Here is a 20,144-nt window from a genome sequence, read left to right on the forward strand (position 1 = left end):
CAGGGAGATTTGTCTTAATTTCTGAATAAATTCCAAACCATAAAACATTAGTCTTCAGGTGAAGCTGTATTACATGTAATATAATTATAGATGGCTCAAATTGATTTGTGCAGGGAGTGGAGCAGGTCAAGACTGGCTTCAAGCAAACTATTATGTTAAGATCTTCATGGCATCATAGTCAATTTGGATTTGCAAGAACATGCCAGTTGCCAATTGGAAGTTGCAACAGAATAAAGCAAATAGTTGAGTTATTTGTTGTCAAAAACATAAAAAAACCCCAAAAACTTTATGATGTGAAAAACACTATAATTCCTGTTTGTGTAAAATCAAACTAGAGGGTAGACTCACAAGTGTTCAGGCCTTAGTCAAGTTGGTTACTAGTCCAATCATTACACACACTATGATTACATAGTTTTACTTTTCAAAACAAACATTGCATTGGGCTTGAATGAACTGTTCCGTTGCACTCACTGTCTCCCAATAGATCATACACACATAATGTAGCTCTAATCAATACTCAGGGAACAAAATGTTTTTTGATAGACCGCATACATTGACAAACCCATTCAGACACATCAGTCAGGGGATTCACTGACTGTAAAAAGCCTGAATCATCGGTTACATCACGAGACACAAAATGCAAGATGTCCTTAGGGTAGAGCAGATTTTTAAGTATGCCTGTTAAGTATGTATGTCTAACTAACGCCCAGAAGACTGAATCATTCAGTGTGTAAGATGACACCAGGCCTTGCAGTGTGTCTTTGCTTGCCTATTCCTTTTCTTTCCTTCATTTAGTCTTCTGTTTTGACAAATGTGTAGATTATGACTTCCTGTATTGAAAAAATGTTGCCTTTTTTTTTTTTTTTTTTTGCTCCTGTGTGTCTCCCACTCATGGTTCTTGACTGTTTTCGTGGTGCACTTAAATTGGATACAGGTAATTAGTCAGCTCTTTTATGATGTGCTTAGTACAGCTATTAAAGGAACTTGTAAGAGGGGTTTGATAACATGAGGAGCGTTAGTCAATGGCAGGGTCAAGTGTGTAAGAAGAGAACTCATCTTGAATAGATCTCTTGTTGACACTGTTTCACATTCTGGTATTATTAGTCAGGCCCCAAGATGGTCATCCACTTCATCTTTAGATTTTTGTATTGTTGTGGAAAAATAATATCTCTGTCTTGATGAATAATAATCCATTTTGCGAAGTCAGGTGAGTTATGAAATACAAAAAAGGTTTATTCCTTTATTCTTTGTTACAACAGATATAGACAGGACAGGGTCTAGGTCCTATGTAATTAGACAGTTGCTATATATATATATATATATATATATATATATATATATATATATATATATATATATATATATATATATATATATATATATATAGATATAGATAGATAGATAGATAGATAGAGAATACTGTATACATTTATACATTTTGTACGCCACTAAACACAAATTAACAATTGAACAACCTCTTCTTGTGGGTGAATGCTTAACCCATTACACCCACACTTATTCACTTATTTATACTAATGCTGGGAATGCAACGGTGTTGTGCGCTACAATCTTAATATACTGTATGTATTATTTATTATGTTTGATACTGGACTTTTTATGTATTCAAAACGGTGAGTTTTGCAGTGTTTTGGTGCCAGAGATCTCTTTGTCAGTCGTGGTCTGACTATATAATCCATCCAACAACATCTTATCTCTGGGTCTGGTTCATGTTTTGATAACAATACTTCTGATTTTGTTTGTTGACTCGGGCAGATGCTAAAGAGTTTCCCAGAAATAAAGGGCATTATTCACGCTCTCCTGCTCTTGAACAAATTGTGCTGATATGCTGTTAAATCCAATAAATCAACACGCTACAAGAATCTTTTTCTGCTTAAATACATCAACTTCCTGTTTTGTGTGCAGCTCGTGGCATATGAGACATATGAGGTTGCAGTTGTTCAGGTCTAAACCCGGGGTTTGTTAAACTTTGTGTGGGAGGTCACGGTCAGCTAATCCAATTTGTAATCAAGGTTTTCTTAATCCTCAAATCCAGAAAAGCTGTTGTCTTTGGAGAAATCACTTTGACAGCTTCAGGTCACGCTGACTTTTTAGCTTACTAGCTTTACCCCTTTTAACACAACCTGCAGTTCTGTGTTGACTGGCCTGTGGCATTGTTTTCCTGGTGGCAGAGACTTTTATAGATGTTGAGATAACTTTTATGCTCAGATATCTGGAATGAACTGTAGATAAATGGAAGACTCATGTGTTTTCATCTGATGTATGCACAACACAGCGTTTTTAAATCTTATCTTTTAAAACATAAGTCCTAATGCATGAAGTGCCACATTTTGCAGTCATTAATATGATGAATCTCTCTGTGTTTGTCCTTGTCTGTTGTGGGCAGCCCCTGCAGAGCCGCTGCTGTGTAAGTTTGCTGACGGAGGCCAGAAGAAGAGACAGACCCAGGTCAAATATCCCCAGAATGGCCGACCGTGGACAAGGGATGGAGAGGTGAGATGCACTAGTTTATTTAATCATCACACTAAAGGTTAATGCATAAATTATACACACACTGGTCTATCAGATATAACTATTTAAAACAATGACATCCAAAAAATATACTGCACAACTTCTTTGATGAAATATCAAACCCTTAAGCTAACTACAGCCAGGGGCGTGTGTTTGTATGTATATCCATGCTATGACGCAGAGAGGGTCAGGGAGGTAACAAAAAAACAAGATGGAAAAACAGTAAAATAAAGAAGTAATTTAATGAACAGGATTGTAAAGGGTAAACTAAACAAAAGGGATCTAAAATATTTAAATAGAAGGTAACTTGCATAGTTTTAACAAAAGAAGCAACCGTTAAGTTTAACTAAGAAACAAATTTTACAAATACATGACAAACAAACAGGACATGGTCGAGTCTCTCGGAAACACAGAAAACAAGAGACACAAGTTAGATAAACTAAATACGAGAGTATCAAACACAGAGTCATTTCCACATTATTGACATGATAGAAAAGAGACACATACAAAATGTCATACTGACCACAAAGGCCAGCAGCCCCATGTGCTGACTCTTCTTAAATGGGGAAGGCAGCTGCAGGTGAGACACAGGATCGGCCAGGCAGGGAAACAGTCCTCTAATCACAGGCAAGGGCTCACACAGCCGGAATTTCATGGGGGAAAGGGGACAGATTCAGTCACACGCTAAACATAACAGGCAAATACTAACAAAAGAAAAGACCTTAAGGCCTAGGGCCGTAACAATCCACATGAGCTGAAATGACTTTTAGTCAAAATATGTCTTTCTGTCTGTTACTAATACTAATACTAATACTAATACTGTTACTTGGAATGGCATTTCTGACTGACATTGCAACTAATAAAATATATCAATTTGAAGTTACATTTTCATGCCCAATTGGATATTTAGTTTGAAAGTGTTGTATTGGGAAATAATTTGCCTTGTTTTACAGTAAGAAATCTAAACGGGTTAAACAAATCCAAACTAGATGTCTAAATACTTGAATCTCATGTGGATATTCCCTCAGTGCATTGCGGGATAATTGTAGGCTAGTTAAATCTTGCTGCTGGCTCTACTGTACTACCCACACAATTGTGGACATTACTGTATTTTAACTGGCACCAAAATTCCATTTATATATTTAAAAACCATGTTCTGTCTGACACATGGCCCATTTTACATTTTATAACAAAGCATTTGAGGCCTGACAGGGCTCCCTGCAGGGTCATTATCAGTATTCATTTCCAATAACTCAGTGCATGCCAAATCGGAGATGCCTCTGACAGTATAAAAGCTGGCAAATATCAAGGTTGTTAAATGTAAAATATAAGGTTTCTGCAAGACCCCAAAGCCAAGTTGTTTTTCCTTTTGTTGAAACTCCCACCTCCAGTCTGTCATGTACGGATGAAATGAAAGCAGATTGGAAGCAGATTGACTGTTGCACAATGCACACAGTTCACAAGTTGCTAGTGTCGATACCAAAGCTTTAATTTACAGAACAAGGAAAAGTGAATAATAATGTTGCCACCCACACGACAAGTGCACTTTCAAACAGTTTCCACAACATTTAAATTCCTGGAGCCCGAGCCAGCGCTGAGTGGAGAAGTGAAATGAAACAGAACCGAGCTGAAATGGGGGCTCCATAATAATAACGTGAAGACGCCACAGTGCTGCATGTGTGTGTTTACGAGGCACACTGCATTTTATTTTGTGTTGTTTATTGTGCTCTTCTGAAGTATAATCATAATAATAGAGTTTACAGATTTTATGAAATTTCTAAATAAGCCACTGGCCATTACAAGCTGTTCTTTTTGCGCTGCTCCCAAGACAAGGGTTTCCACTCAGGTTTGCCTCTTAGTGAAAAAAAATCTAATAGAAAGAAGATTTTATATCTGTTCTTGTGGGAATTGGTTCTTGTCCTACCTCTAGTTACCTATGTTACAGTTATATTCTTGAGTTCTGCTTGTTTATCCTCTAACTTCACAGGCACCATAAAACAATTATCTTAAGTGCATGATACGTATATTGACAAATTTTACTCCAGATGCCCTTCCTAAATCTTCTATATAAATCTCAATTATTTTTCAACATCTGAGGTCATCTGTTTTTGGCACTTTTCATACTTTCTGAAACAATGTAATCAGGTCTGAAACAGTATTTAGTGGAGGAAAAGTAAACACTGCGGCGGAGTTCAGTATCAGGGCACACTCTCAACTCATGTGCCAATTTGGAAAGCAGAACCCCGTGTGGAACAAGTACAAATGACTATTGCGTGTGGAGGCAGGCTGGATAAAGGGATGATGGAGAATAATAAAGATTTGTAGACACTACTGTTTGCTTCAATTTGGTGTAGAGCTTGCCAGGAGGCAGTTGATTTGTGATCCCATTGGAGCCAAGAGAGCCGTAATATCATTCAAGAGGTTAACTCAGATAAGATGTCTTTACTGACAAGAAGAAGCAACAATTGGGTTTGAAGACGTAACTTTGTGATTTGATGGAGTAACAACCCAAAGTGTCGACAATAACAATGTTGAGTATTGTGTTAATTCTGTTTTCTTCACTAATATCATAAACACAGATCGTCATGAAGTAGTTCCACTCCATCTGCGTGTCATTGTTACGAGTGCGACTAAATCAACAAGCTCTGCTCCAACTTGATGTGTAGTTATTTTGACTAAAGTGTTTTTGGACACATCATATTCCAAGTGACAGTGCAGATGTTCTCTGTGAAAACATGCACCAATTTCAGTTTGTCAGACTCACTAAATCTGTCTCTTTTGTACTCAAGAAGTGGGACAGCTGCAGACAGGGACCAGATTGTGTGTTTTTGTTTATATATTTGTAGTTTTATGTGTGGTTTTCAATTGTCTTAAAATACTTAAGTTTCCAGTTCATTTTAAGCAGGTGTTGATATCCAAGTATCACATTCATTGTAATGTAGAATTAGGCCTGTCACGATAACTCATTTTGAAGTTTGATATATTACTGAATATAGACGATAAGTGATAATATTGAAACTAATTTATGCGCCTGACACTGCAACCCAAGAGCAGATCTACACCACAAAACTTCTCACTGTACAATATTATGATCTGCAATAAATAAACGGCAAAATGAAACACTTTAGTACTTAGTTTGTATCTGTAATGAGTCATAGACGTTAATAATTAAACCTTTTACTGCATAAATCTTATGGTATAGGCAAAAAATAACCAAACATGTGCAACGAAACTATACACATGATAAAAAATATTGGTACCGCTTTCATATACTGAACGATAAGTCGATATAGTAATTGTGACAGGCCTATGCACAATGAATAATTAGCAAGTACCAACTCTAACCAATGTCCTAATATTGTGTCTCCAGAGTGGTATGGCACTGACGTATGATCCCTCTGCAATTCAGAACGGGTGAGTTGACTTTATTCAGATGTATGTATGATTTTTTGTTGGGATTTTTAGAAAATAGGAAAAGGTATCTGAAGTACTCCATTAACAATTTTCTTAAATAAAACACAATTGCTTGATCAAAAGCCCTAGTTGAACATTATGTATGATCTGTATGCTATTACTACTAAATGCTATTACAGTACTACAATAATCAGTGCCTATATTTTGCTTGTACATTTCCTGATTACAGCGAAATGCTTTCTGAAATTTAACTAATCAATTATCTTTCACGTTTATAATTCTAGCTCCTAAGCACCCTGACTGCAGCATCTCGCACAGATGCTCACACATCCACATCAGCACTTCTCTTCAGACGAGCACCTGCATGCAAATGAGCAGACCACACACACGCACAGGCACACACGCACACACACACACACACTACAGTGTCTGCTTTCCTCTGTCATGTGACCTGTGCAGCCGTTAGCACAGCGCCGTCAGATGCTACCCAATGCTAAGGGTTTGAGCTGGTGCGTTGCCGTGGCGCTGTAAGACTTTCGTCAGCCGAGGCTATCTGCGGAACTGCCAGCCTGAATGCATGGGCTGTTGGGAGTTTGGAGGGAAATTGTAGATTGGTGCTGTCTACCGGGAGTTCTGCTGGTGATGCGATCCCCGGAGACACTTTCCTCTAGCTCTGCTCCTCTTCTGGCTCAAGACTCCCTCGTCTTTGTATCATATTCCCCGCTTTCTTGTTCTTTCAAAGGTTCAAATTACCTCCGCAACCCTGTGGCCCTTCCTGCTCTGATCTTCTGTTTTTCATAAAGTTATCAAACCATGTATTACCCTCATCTGTTTTGTTTTACTTTGGGGTTACACAAAAACATGTAGTGGAAAGAAAGGTACGATTGGGGATGTATCATTTACCGTAGCGTCAACACAAATGTTGATTCAAAACGTACTGGGGTGCTCAAAAGAAGCTCCTAAAGTGAAACATGAATGTTTTATGATTCCAAATTAGTTCAATCTGGAGTGTACATTGCACATTACATTGTTATGACACGTTTCATATATGATACAACAAATTTGCCATGTATTTTTAAGCTCTATTGTATTTCTACGCAGACCACCTTTGCATTCTGATTTAGTCCTCCCAATAATCAACTGTGTGTTTGCATGGCTTAAGCCCTCTCTGACCTCTTTTTCCGAGGTCAACGAAAGCTCCTTCCGGCAAAGCACTAAATGACTGTGAAATGCTAATGCAGCTAATTAGAGAAGCAAAACGCACAGAGGCAGCTCTTGAATAGAAAGCAGGGGCCGGATGAGGTTATGAGGAGGGCAAAGTCAGGAATAAAGTCAGTACAAGGAGAAGGCAAGGGTACCAATCAATTACACCTCCACAGTTGAAAAAGCTGGACAGATGGCGGGTTGGAACTGATGCCAATCTGATATTAGGGTGATACTAGGGTGATACCCATGAAAAGTGTCCTTTTTGACCAAACTGCTTCTTTCATCAATGACATAGTACAGCAGAGTAAAACAGTTTGAACTTGAAGTTTTCTGACTTTTGGACATGGTATTGTTTTGCCAAGAATATTCCACTGTGTGTCATTAACATTAACAGGTGGCAGCACAAGGTCAATTTACAGGTCGAATCTGCGGACAAGCAACCCCACCACTGTAAGAATCCATGTTTTTCAAATTGTATTCAAGCAGTAAAAACACCTATAATAAGATAAAATCCCAGATATAAAAATGTAATTCCATACTGCGGAATATTCTAAGCAAAGCCAAAAAGTTCCACAGAAACAAGTAGGTCTAGTGTCTCCACCAGAAAAGTTACATAGCGTACCTTTAAATTGTTTAAATTATCAAAATGGAAAATGGAAAGAGTGTCCCTGAAGAAGAAAATGCATGAGCTTTCCACAGTACTGCATGTTTATATTTTCTTGCACCTTTCAGTCTCCTATCTTCCCTCTCCTTCGTCTTCAGCCCTTACTTCTACCTCACACATACAGACTTGCGTTTTAGCATGCTAACCCACATTTCTCTGCTGAAAAGTCACTGAGGTCGGCACTAAATCATTGGCTAATTTTTCAGGGCAAACTCCTGACAGTGCGGCAGGGTCACACCAGGGATTCGCGAAGAGGTTTTAAATTCAATCGGCTAGTAATGTTCTGGTTGCAATTACATGTTTAGTGTATTGTTTAAAGAGCTTGCCGCACAGTCCCTATTGACAGCCTGCTGCTCGGGGCTAATAGCCTCCATCAATAACCTTGGATCTGTCCTCTACGTACTATTCCTCTCTCTCAATGCACATCAGTCTAATGAAAAATACAATAAACACAATCAGAGGAGCATATTGAATAACCAGGCCGTGTGTGCTCATTTGTATTCATCACTGACACTAATACAGTATTTCTAATGCAAGTCATACATTCATTGTGTAGTCAAAAGTCAGATCCATACTGCTTTATGATTGGTAAAGGTAATTTTGGCCTTGTCACTAATCATCAATTTGACATGGACCAGTTCTCAATACGAGGAGACATTCAGTTTGCTTACTTTTTCTTGCCCATATGTTGCTGACTCTATGTTGCCTGAACTTGCTTTTGTCTCTAGGTGTTTGCTTTGCCTGGAATGGTTCATAATATGGCACTAAGCGTATCTCTTTCCATGGAGCGGCAAATTCCAGTTACATTTACAGTTCAGATCTGTGATGAAGTGTGCCTGTTGTTTTTCAAGGTATTTTGTAGCAATAGAAAGATCTGTAATTGAATAAATGTAAGCTAAATTTAATACCATACTGTGAAAAATTCCAGGAAAAGGATTCTAATAATTCTAATAATTAATTTATATTAGCTTTTCACGTTGCAATGTCCATACAGTTGGTCCAGAGGTTTTCATTTAGTTATGTGGAGCTGTCACAACATTTATTTTCTATACACTGTCTGTCGTTTAAATCCTTTGTTCTGTGCACATAAAACCGTGCCATGGTTTTCAAAGGCAAAAGAATAACACATAACCCCAGCGTGTATCCTTTGAGGCCAAACACAAAAGAAAGCAAATGGAGACATTAAGCTACAGTTTAAAGCAGCGCAGGGAAAATTAAAGAAAATCTATGTCCCTTCAAGGAGCTAGGGAAAAATCCGAGTAAGCCGAGCCAGTGTCAACACACCTAGAGAGACAGAACACACAGCTGACCCGCGCGTGAACTAGAACTGGAACTTGGCAAGAGCAAATTTATGGTGCTAATAATTCATAAGAGTTCTTTTTCTGGTGCCAGTGAAGTGAAGCAGTCCGTATCTAGACCTGTGTTGTCCAGCTTTTTACGTGCAACTACCGGCCCTTCGCCACGGCAACTAGAGCATGAACGACGTCCAATGGGAGAAAGGCTGCAGTGTAAAGCTTATCACTGGCTTCTGTATCCACATGGCTGAACGGTTGTGGGTTAGAAAGACCGCTATAGACTTTGCACCTTGTTTAAAAGTGTGACTATCACTTACCTAACACTTGTAATGTAAAACAACATGCAGTAACAGTGCAGGTGGTCGGACCTCTCTCGCAGCTGAGTTAAGATCCCATTGTGTTAGATCTGGCTGACACCTCTGTTAAAACAATGGGCTGTTGTGAAATGTTTTGATAAGCATAAACATAGTAATTATATATTAACCTGAAATTTGAACAGTTGGGGTTTTTTTAAGACTGTGACAACCTTTCCAGTAACGGCGGTAAATAACTTGAATTGTGTATTATTATGAGATGGTATATGGTATAATCTATTTTTTTTAGGATATATACCTTTTTTGTTAGTCTTTGTCTGAGCAGCATTTAGTATACTTAGTATACAGTATACTTTGGGTGGTCCTGGTGGTCTTGATGTAGACTTGGTTCGGTCCTTTTCTAGTCCAGGTTTAGTCATAGTCTAGTCCAGTTTAGTGGCAGATTTGTTGTGGTGTGTGTGTTAATACTACCTTACTACAACTTTTACTACAAGATTGTTTTCAGCATAATTATGTTATTTTGTACTGTTTACTATTGGCAGTAGTCTTAGTACTTTTCAGTATTATTCAGTGACGTACAGTTCATTTCAATCGCTTCTATTTTGCCTGGTACTTGCCATAAAAATATTCCGCTTTACCAGTGAAGCTACACATGTCTTGCAGCAGGTCATTTTATCATCCAATCAGGTTAGAGTTAGATAAAGAGGGTTTCTCCTTCGGCCCTTGCCTCCTCACTCCTCCCTCCCCAGCTCCATTATTCAGTCAACAGACACTTTGGGATCGATCGGGCACAGCAACACGGCCTGCTGGATGAAACATGTCCTCTCTAGGTACACAATGATAAATAAAGCACCGCGAGCCGCTGCAGGTTTGAGGGGATGAAATTTAAAAAAAAATGGCGCAAAATTAGAAGGGCAAACAAAGGTAGGAAGGGAGGTAAACAGATTTCAAAGGCACTTGTCGAATACAAAGTAGAAGCGTGTAGGTGGAACATGAAGGACAATATTGGACTAGTTCTCCCACACACACATTAAGGTGATAATATATTATATGCATAGCAGTGTGGAGCAGGCACTTTTGTAATGCCATGTGCACCAGTGCTGTGTCAGGTCCAATTTGAGGGTGTCTTTGATGGGTTGGTGGGAATACAATGCAAAATTTATTGTTTCCATGACAGCCCTGATGAAAGCTGATTCATTTTGTCAGCTGTATCTTCAAGAGACCGGCATGCTTGAACAAACAAAGAGATACTAAAGGCTCAATTACACCTTTACATGTGGTCTGCCCTGGTGAGATGATAGTGTATTCAAAATGCATAATACAGTGTTTTGTTAACCTGTGATTGTGTTTGTCCAGGTTCTACTCGTCGCCGTACAGCATCTCCACCAACCGGATGATAGCGCAGACATCAATCTCACCGTTCATTGCTGCCTCTCCTGTCTCCACATATCAGGTACAAGCACTGCTAACTGCAACATAGGACACCATGTACTGCCTGCTGCATATCACGGGGCTCTGGCATTAGATTTAAAATGCTTTCTGGGAATTGTCATTGATTGATTACTTTATTAAACAAACCACTCTAGTAATCGGATAAATCTTCAAATTCTATTACATTGCTAGTCTCCGTGGAGAGTCTAGTTACGTAGTGCACCTTTAACTACCAGCATCACTATGACAGTATTGGAGAAGGTGTCATTTTATAGGAGGAATAGAAGTACTCCTGTTTTTCAAGGAATTCAAATATATGGTATCTGATACAAGAATAACTGCAAAGACCCTGCAGTTATTGAGCCTCACCATCTTGTTATATAAAGACCATATACAGCGAATACTAAGGAGACTAGCAATTGAATTATCAACTTTTCTGGTTGGGTTTATTCTTCCAATCGCAATGATAAAACAGAGGCTTATAGCAGCATGCCTCTCATCGATCTTTCATACTTAGAGCAAATCCTCTTTTTGTTTCTCGCTCCCTTTTCCCATGTCTCCTCTCCCCTATCTCCTATCTTCTTTGTCCACACTCTCTCACTGTAACTGTAGTGAAGCTTTGACTCAACTTAGTCCTTGATCCCCCGTTTGTCAAACAGACATTAAACCAAACAGTCCGCCCCCGCACGTTTACACAAGTGATGCAGTAAATGAGGAAGACGCATGCAATGATACATTTAAGGCAGACAAAGGCATTAACTCAGGGATAAATTATAAGAGTGTTGCTTCAAAATAATACCACTCAATTTGAGGGCCAAAGATTGTAGATTGTCTACTCATTATGCAAAGTTAGTCAAATTTTGCTTTTCATCTTTCACTTATTCCCAAACAGTTGCTCAGTGACTTGGCAGGTTTTTACGCCAGATGTCCTTCCTGATGCAACCAGCCACATGTAGTATGTAATTGGGTGAACTGCCTTGAGTGAGCATAGTGTTCACAGCCAGAAAGTCCTGGGTTCGATACCCAAGATGGGTAGGTTTTCTTCCAAGTGTTCTTGGTTCCCCTTCAGCTTAAATCAAGTTAGTAAGAGGACGAATTTTGTGGACATTATGCTATACATTTTGACTCATAGTTTCTCATTTAAAGGTTTATGTTTAATAAAGTGAACTAGGTAACTCACTAGCTACTAGCTAGCATTGAAAATGAAGGTCTCACATAGTACACACAATTAGCTTATGTCTCTTTATGTATATGACAAAAAGCATTTGGGGACCTGTTCTGGCTGTGTTAAAGCAGGCCAATGGGCAGCAGGAGATGAAAGTGGTGATTTGTGTCCAGGACGGGCTTTGATGATGAAACCTCCACTGTGCAGCAGTAATTATTAGAGCCTATTGCTCTCACTGGTCTCTGTATCCTCTTATAATTACAACATAACACAGTATATAGTGGACCCTCAGTACGCGCTGTAATTTTCTATAAGAAACACTGCCGTAGGGACTGGCAGCTCAGAAATGGACTTGTAAAGCTGTGGAACTAATGAATAATTATATCTTTACTGGTACATTTGGTGCTTTTAACAGTTTAACTATTTTCAAAACACCTCTATGTTTGTTGTGTTCATTTGACTACTACTTTCTATGATAATTGTGTGACACTGAGATGGAGAGGAAGCTAAATTTCTTTGGTGCAAGCTTTGTGATGCTTTATGGTTAATATCTCTGGTGAGAAAAAAAAGTCCATTGCCCCCCAGACAAGCTAGTACCTAAGGTTAAATGTGATCACTTGCAAATTTTGTCATATTATGAAGCTACACAATTGTGAGGATGGTTCTCAGTATTGTCCAATTCCTATTCAAATTCCTTACAAAAGCCATGAATTTTTGTTTCATCAGTCACCAGTTTTAATAGGAATATAATTCAATAGGAACATCATTTTCTTCTCTTGTCTGATCTGTCTATTCTCTTTTCTTTCACCCCCAGGTCCAAAGTACATCTTGGATGCCACATCAACAGTATGTTATGCAACCCACAGTAAGTAAAGTTTAAATCATAATTAGTTAGTGGTCTTAGCTTCACTTTTTCCGCTAAATAAAAGTAAGAAAAATTGCTAGTTGGACAGAAAAAAAAACACTTGTTTTGTTAATTGGATATAATTGGAGTATAACAAGCTAATTTGCATTTGACACATACAATGGGCTATAATCACTGTACATAGTGCCTGCATAAGTCAAACCATGGAACATGTAGAAATAAAGCCCTAGCTCTGCAGTAAAGTCATACTGTGCTGAATCAGCCGCTGTACAACCTCCTTAAAGCCACTCTGAAGACGCAGCTGCTCCCAAGTCAATACATGACTACATGTCCCCTCCTGCTGGCAAAGAAAGGAACAGCAAGGGTCTAGATCACAGAAATTACTTAAAATGACAAATGCATGAAAAAAAATGCTAAATCAAACCCTAATTTACCCTGCTTCCAGTGATATAGGAATGTTTGACTATCTGTCACAGCTCAACATTCACATAACACAAATTTTAAACAGATATAAGAAAATACCAGGAGAACTTTGTAGCTCAAAAGCAGTGACGGGAATAATTTTTTGAAAATGTTGTTACAGAATACAAAATGCCTGAATTAAAATGTATTTTCTGCCCTTACATGGGCTATTCAGAGTACTGTATTCTGAATACTTTTACACAATTCAATCTTTTTCTAAAGCCCAAAATCACAACAACAGTTGCCTTTTAGGGCTGATCATTCATTTAACCAACAGAAAGTTGGTCTGAAACAGACATTGGTAGGCAGGCTGTGGATTTGTCCAGGACTTAATGTGCATCCATTTGCAGATAGAGTTCATGTCTATAGGGCCAGAGCCACCTCAAGACTAAGGGACAGAGAGGGGCGTATCCATGGTAGGATAGGGATCATCCTAGTCAGGTATCGGGTCATTCAGCCAGGTGAGGAAAGTTGAGGAACTGGATCCACAGTACATGATCAAGGTATAGAAGGGGGATGTAGAATCCAGTCATCACCGGGCAGTCAGCAGCCAGGCTTCTGAAACAGTTGCACTCCCCAGAGGGGAGTGAGAAAGGAAACAATATGTGAATAGCAATGAACAAACCTTTTTTTATGAAAAAAAATACTACACAGTATTACAAAGTATGTTATTTTTGTTGCATTAGCTAATTAGAGAAGAAAAATTGCACACACACACACAGACATTGCATTCACTAATAACTTGCAGTTCAAAGCCAAAATTACATGATAAAGTACGGCCATGTATTTCTTTAAATTTAGGAATGTAACTTTATTTTGAATACCACCAAATTAAAAAGAAACTGTGCTCGAATACAATCAAAATTAGTATTGAGAATGCATTTCGGTACATATATTCAGTTACTTCAGTTACAACACTGCTCATAAGAAACCTGAAGGACAGAATACCAATGCATCAGTAAACATTATTATACTATAAATATATCTTGGTAAATATGTCAAAGTTAGATCTTTTCAAAATATCACTCTCTCCATGATTTCAATAGAGAGCAACTTAGGTCCATTTTCTCAAGAAGAATTTCCCTGTTTAACTTTTTTTTTAAAGTTTGTGCTAATTATGTATCAGAAACTTTCTTATAATGGAGAAATACTTCTCCAGGTGTTTTGAGGACATAATTTCCTGTTGGCTTCATTTGAATATTCAGAAGATTGTGAAGGATCTCATCAGTGTTTATGCCTTGGACTTTCTCCAACATCTGCAGACACTCTACCTTCACAGCTCCGTTCTGCTCCATTTCTCTTGTTACAGTACATAGCTGGCTGCAACGCTCCATCAGCCATACATAAGCCTTACGTAACGGCCGCTCTGCACTGTATATTATCCCTTTACTGTGCGCTGGGAAATGATTCATGAGACTTTTTACACTTTAAAACTTTAGAAAGAAAAAATAAAACACGAGATGGTTAGTATTAGCAATATATACCAGTATGTATATATAAATGTGTGTGTTGTGTGTGTGTGTGTGTGTGTGAGTATAACAGAGCTATTAACTAACTAACTAACTAACTTAACCTGTTATGTTTGTAGAGGTGTAACAGGGGTAGCAGCTTTTACATGTGAATAAAATGATATTTGTTGTTTGTAAAGGCAATTTGCTTCTTCTTGCAACCATTTAACTTGTGATTTCAATTTGATAGCGGCTCTAATACTTCGCAATTATGCTCTTCAGTACAAACATTATTATTCAGTACAAACACAGTAAAAGGGGTTTTAAAAGCATGATTTAGGGATTACATATGCATTTAAACTTTAGTCAATTAAAGTTTATTCTTATAATTAGATTTCTCTAGTTCCAGCCTGGGCGCTATATCTTTGCCATTGCCTTTATCAAGTAAAGGTACACATTTCTTTGTATTTCATAAATTCCGTCTAAGACTTTAGCTTCGTGGCTGTCTAGTATCTCATTGTTGTTCTCCCATCTGTCTAACTGCCAACTCCTAGAGCATTCTGTTGTGGTGTAGTCTGATTCAAATGATGGCTCTGGGAGGAGAGATTATTCCTCTGTAAATGTGCTTTCAAACAAATGTCCCATCTAATTATTTGGCAGGCGCCTTGATATGACTTCCTACATTTTACGTGCGCGGGGAGCAGAGAATAAGCGCTGGGATAAAGGGGATATAAATAAATAGGACTTGTGTATATTTGACAGAGTGGGGCCAGTAGAGAGAGGAGCAAACTCACGGAATCTATGGGATTACAAAGTATAAATCTGGAACAAAAGGGAAGAAAACAAATCTTGCAAAAGCATGTCAGAGCTGCATTAGATGGTGTGTTTTTTCTGTCTCTCCAAAAAATGATTGGGCTACAAAGACTAAAATGTGGGCCGGTGTATTTCCTGGATGTACAGGGGCTTGACAAATGAAGACTGCATCAGGGAGTAGACAGATACGGAGAGACAAAGCGACACAGTCAAATCCTGGTCATATAGTGTTATATATAGTTTGCTTCATTTGTGCCTCCTCAACACGCAACAACTCAACAACTTTTTCTGTTGTTGCACACTCTAAGATGTTTGATATAATTTTCTTCGTTCCATCTAAGTATAAAGGCTCATATTAGAATTATGTCCAGAGCTTTTCATTTTTAAGCATGGGGCTGGTATGAAATGTTGCTTGGTCTGTTACTGTTTACAGCAGTCTATGCAGAATGAATGGAAATGAATGAAATATTGTAGTAGTACTATATGCATTACAAAACATTTTTATATTTATTGCTGAGTTTACTGTTTGTGTACTCCTGCTGAAGATGCAGTCAGATATTTTCTTTTTTTTTTTTTTGTACTGACTATAAAGACATTCAAATAATGGTTTTGTCATCTTCCACTGTTGCCCATAACTCCAATTTCTGTTTCATTTGAAGCAAATGTGAATTTTAAATTTACTGCATTATTTTAGAAATGCAACAATGAACAAATCCTTGTATTAAAAGCCTTTTGTGCCCAAGCTTAGACTCCCATAATCATATTTACCCACTCCCCAATCAAAAGAGTGCACCATTTCTGTATTTAATTTCCACAAACACACCTCGATGTGCTGTGGAGAGCCTGGAGGACTGGTTCACTTCTGCGTCTTGGTGGAATGCCCAGATTACTTGAACTCCGCGTCGTTACATCTTAATTAGTGAGAGGATGTCTTTGTGTGTAATTACTCACAAATCCCCCTACAGGAAATGAATGCATCAGAATGAGAGCACAGCTTATAGGGGCAGACCGCAATGAGCCGCACAAAGAATTGGGATTCCATATCTTCCTGAGTTAAATTGCTATGTTAAGCCCATTCAAAAAGACAATGGAAGAAGCAGTTGCAATATGTGCATTCCTTTCCCTATGTGAATATAAGACATCTTTTATTTTCTCAGAGGAGGTGATATAAACTGTAAAGGTTTGGAAATCGTGATTATTATTATACATGCTTACAGACTACTTTAGATCAATGAATATTTGAGATAGAAATTTCGACTTCAGATGATATTATATTTTATTTTAATGTTATTATTTTCCATTACACTGGTATAGACTGTCTATATCTTTTGTGAGTAATTTAAAGCAACAGAGCATTCTTTTTGTGGCAGTTCCAGGCCTGGATACAAAGATAAAATTAAGATACAAGAAGTTTAATTATTGGAGAATACAAAAACTGTACTTGTTAAAATACTAGTAATTAAATGCTGTTTAATTTTGTATAGCCCAAAATCAGAACAGCAGTTGCCTTGCAGGACTTTACAACATTTTTAACCAACAGAAGGTTATAAAATCGAACAATCAAACAGTAATTGGCCAATATAAGACACACCGATTGACCAATTTGCAGGAAACAAGCAAAGATATAAGTCCTAGCCAAGTATTGCTTTTGTCCTTGCTCTAACAAAGCTTTTTCTCCATAATCACACCTTATTATCACTAATGCTGTGTTTTGATGCACTTGGCGCCTAAAGCGTTGAGCTACTCTGCTTTATACTCCTGCTCTGGAGAAATGACAGCCAGAGAATAGAAGGAGGAGACGAGACACAAAGATCCAGTTCAAAGTTGAAGCCGATTTTGTTTTCGTCTGCCTCCTGTCCTCTAGGGGATAGGAACTGCCTGTCTTGCATTTATCCAAGTACAAAACACACACAGGCATTAGACTGGAGCTGCATTGAGTTAAACAATCATCACACAGAAAATAAATTGAACGATGCAGACACACGCAGAGATACCAGGTCTAACACTTGTTCTGTCATAAATCAACGCCGTCAATTAGTCAATGCATTTCCTTCCCCCTCATCTTTTTGTAATGGTGCTTTTTCCTCGCCTGGGAACTCCTGCTGTGAGATTGGAGGCAATGAACAGAAAAAAATAAGACAGAATGAGAAATGATTACCCGAAAGAAAGCATTATTGCTGGATAAAATGCAGTGGATTTAGGTGGATTTGGGTGGAAAATCTACCTGCCTCAGCCGGAGCAGTCGGTGAGCAGATTCATGTGTGTCTCTTGTGTGCTACTTAAGACCAGAGAAAGTCTAGGAAGTAAGTTTTACTCATTTGTTATTAGTTATTAAAAAGTCTTTGTATATTGACTGTTGTGAATGTGTATCTTACTATACTTAATTAAAAATAAAGTGGGTACTGGAAATCGGAGTACCAAGAGGAAATTTAAATAGAGTTGGAGAGAATGTGTGGCCTGGGATCCAGACTGATTTCTATCACTTTCTATCACATAAGATCTCAGGCTGGTCACCACCTCATCCTCTGTGTCTCAGGCCAAAATCAGACAGAGCCGTGCAATCAGATTTGTTTATCTTAGTGATGCATGGGAAATAGACAAGCTCATTAATTTAGCATTTTAATAATGTTTAGTGAGTCATTCATTGATTCAACAGAGATCAGTGTTTAATCCATTGTTGTTTTTTCCTTTGTATCATGGATGTGTCCCTGATTGGCTAGTCCCCATGCCGATTATGCCCATCTGAATTCAGGGAGATATTTTTTGTTTGAGAAGGGTCTATGGCCCCACCCAAACTGGGCCTAACTTTTCAAACTTAGTCTTAAAAGGAACAGAGCAAATTGTGATAGACTTTGTATTTATTACTGTGCTGTCCATTATTACTGTTACTATTACTGTAGTGGATGAAGTACACGTTTAGACTTATGGACCCATGTGTGTATTGTTTTTCAAAAGCTATAGACAGCTGCTATTTCATACAGTCAAGCATATCTCCTCATCAAAGCAGAAGTCTGACGCATATCTTTCTGTTTGTCTCACAAACAAAATGCCTCTCAGCTGAACAGCCTTTCCTCAGCTCTGACAGATTGTATGTGCATCCAAGAAGAAAACTTCAAACTGCCACAACTTTCATCACTCTATGTGTGTTTACAGTCTATGTGTGAACCTCTCCAGGGCATGATGGCTGCCAAAGAACTTGCAGTGCTTTCTAAAACACCTAAATTTAATACCTGTGTTCCTCCACCATCTCAACAGGCAGAAGTGCTGACTGCTGTCTCTACTCATACAGACAACAGAGCTCCCCTGTGTGGTTTATGGGAAGTGTAGTTCAACGGCGCTCTCCAATAACCCCTCTTTTCTTTTACATGGGGAGAGGAGGGCCCTGTTAAGTCAGACAGAGCCGGGGTTGAGATGCACTGCAGTTTGAAGCTCAGAGCATCAAGGTGCTAGGGCGCGTCAAAGCCTTCCACACTGAAGAGGTTTACTGTAAAAGGATTCTGCTGTATCCAGGAGCAAGCTCTGTCAAGCCCGCCATTCTCCTCTGAAACCACACCAAACCAGGCCTTTTAACTTTGTGAAGCTGTTCATGTCTCTAAAGAAGGAAAAACATGAGCAACATATTTACACTTTTAATAGCCTTAATAAAGCAAGAACAAAGGCATGATTGATGATTCTGGCTTAGTAATGACCTATTACTTACCCTAACACTAATCTCGTCTCTAAGTAGTTATTAAGCTGGCTAATTAAGGTGTAGGTATTTAAGTGATATCAAAACATGCTATATGTAAAAGCTTGATTTTGAACCCATAAATAGCATAGCCACAGAATAGAGTAAAAGATAAGCAGAAAGAATGATGATTCGGTCAGGGCACAGAAAAGGGAGTGCCAGAGAGTCGAGCTGGAATGGCGCAAGTCAAAGCTCCAGATTCATTATGAGATTTACAGAGAAAAGTACATGTACAACCACAGTTTACGTAGAACAAGGGAGAGGTATTTTTCGGACATTATTTAAAGTTGCAGTAATAACTCTCGTGTCTTGTTTGCAACAGTAAACAGATTAACAAACCCTCCAGCTCTGCTGCCATTAGAACTAATTTTCACATCTAAGTGCATTGAGTTTGCACAATTCTTTAATGACAAGGTTCAGGGCATAAAAAATGCCATCAATTCCAGAACGGAAATAACAACCCTGCATCCACCTAGAAACTTTGCACCTGTAACTGACAAAACTGTCCAAGAGATCGTCACCACTCTGAGTTCACAATATTGAACAGTTACCAACCCATCTCAAATCTGGCATTTTTAAGCAAAGTCCTTGAAAAGTTGTCTCCACATGAACAACTCCTTTGATGTTTTCTAGTCAGGTTGTAGATCCCCCTTAGACTGCTCTTATCAAGTGACAAACGACATCCGCCTGAACACTGATGTAGGCAAAGTCTCAGTCTTGATCCTATTAGACCTGAGTGCTGCCTTTGACACCGTCAATCATGGGATCCTTACAGAGACTAGAGGACTGGGTGGGCATCTCTGGTACGGCA

At 38.5% G+C, this 20,144-nt stretch overlaps 1 protein-coding gene across 1 annotated transcript in view; it reads left to right on the plus strand.

Moving 5' to 3' along the window:
- The window catches only part of LOC117383375 (RNA-binding motif, single-stranded-interacting protein 3-like), a 118,277-nt gene that overhangs the window by 91,517 nt on the left and 6,616 nt on the right, over nt 1-20,144 (plus strand). Inside the window, exons 7-10 of the mRNA XM_033980539.2 lie at nt 2,405-2,511; nt 5,900-5,943; nt 10,779-10,875; nt 12,833-12,883. Of these exons, the coding sequence (XP_033836430.1) occupies nt 2,405-2,511; nt 5,900-5,943; nt 10,779-10,875; nt 12,833-12,883 (299 nt within the window). The remainder of the gene's footprint in view (nt 1-2,404; nt 2,512-5,899; nt 5,944-10,778; nt 10,876-12,832; nt 12,884-20,144) is intronic.

The sequence above is a fragment of the Periophthalmus magnuspinnatus genome, chromosome 16, assembly GCF_009829125.3.
Source record: "Periophthalmus magnuspinnatus isolate fPerMag1 chromosome 16, fPerMag1.2.pri, whole genome shotgun sequence".
Classification (NCBI taxonomy): domain Eukaryota; kingdom Metazoa; phylum Chordata; class Actinopteri; order Gobiiformes; family Gobiidae; genus Periophthalmus; species Periophthalmus magnuspinnatus.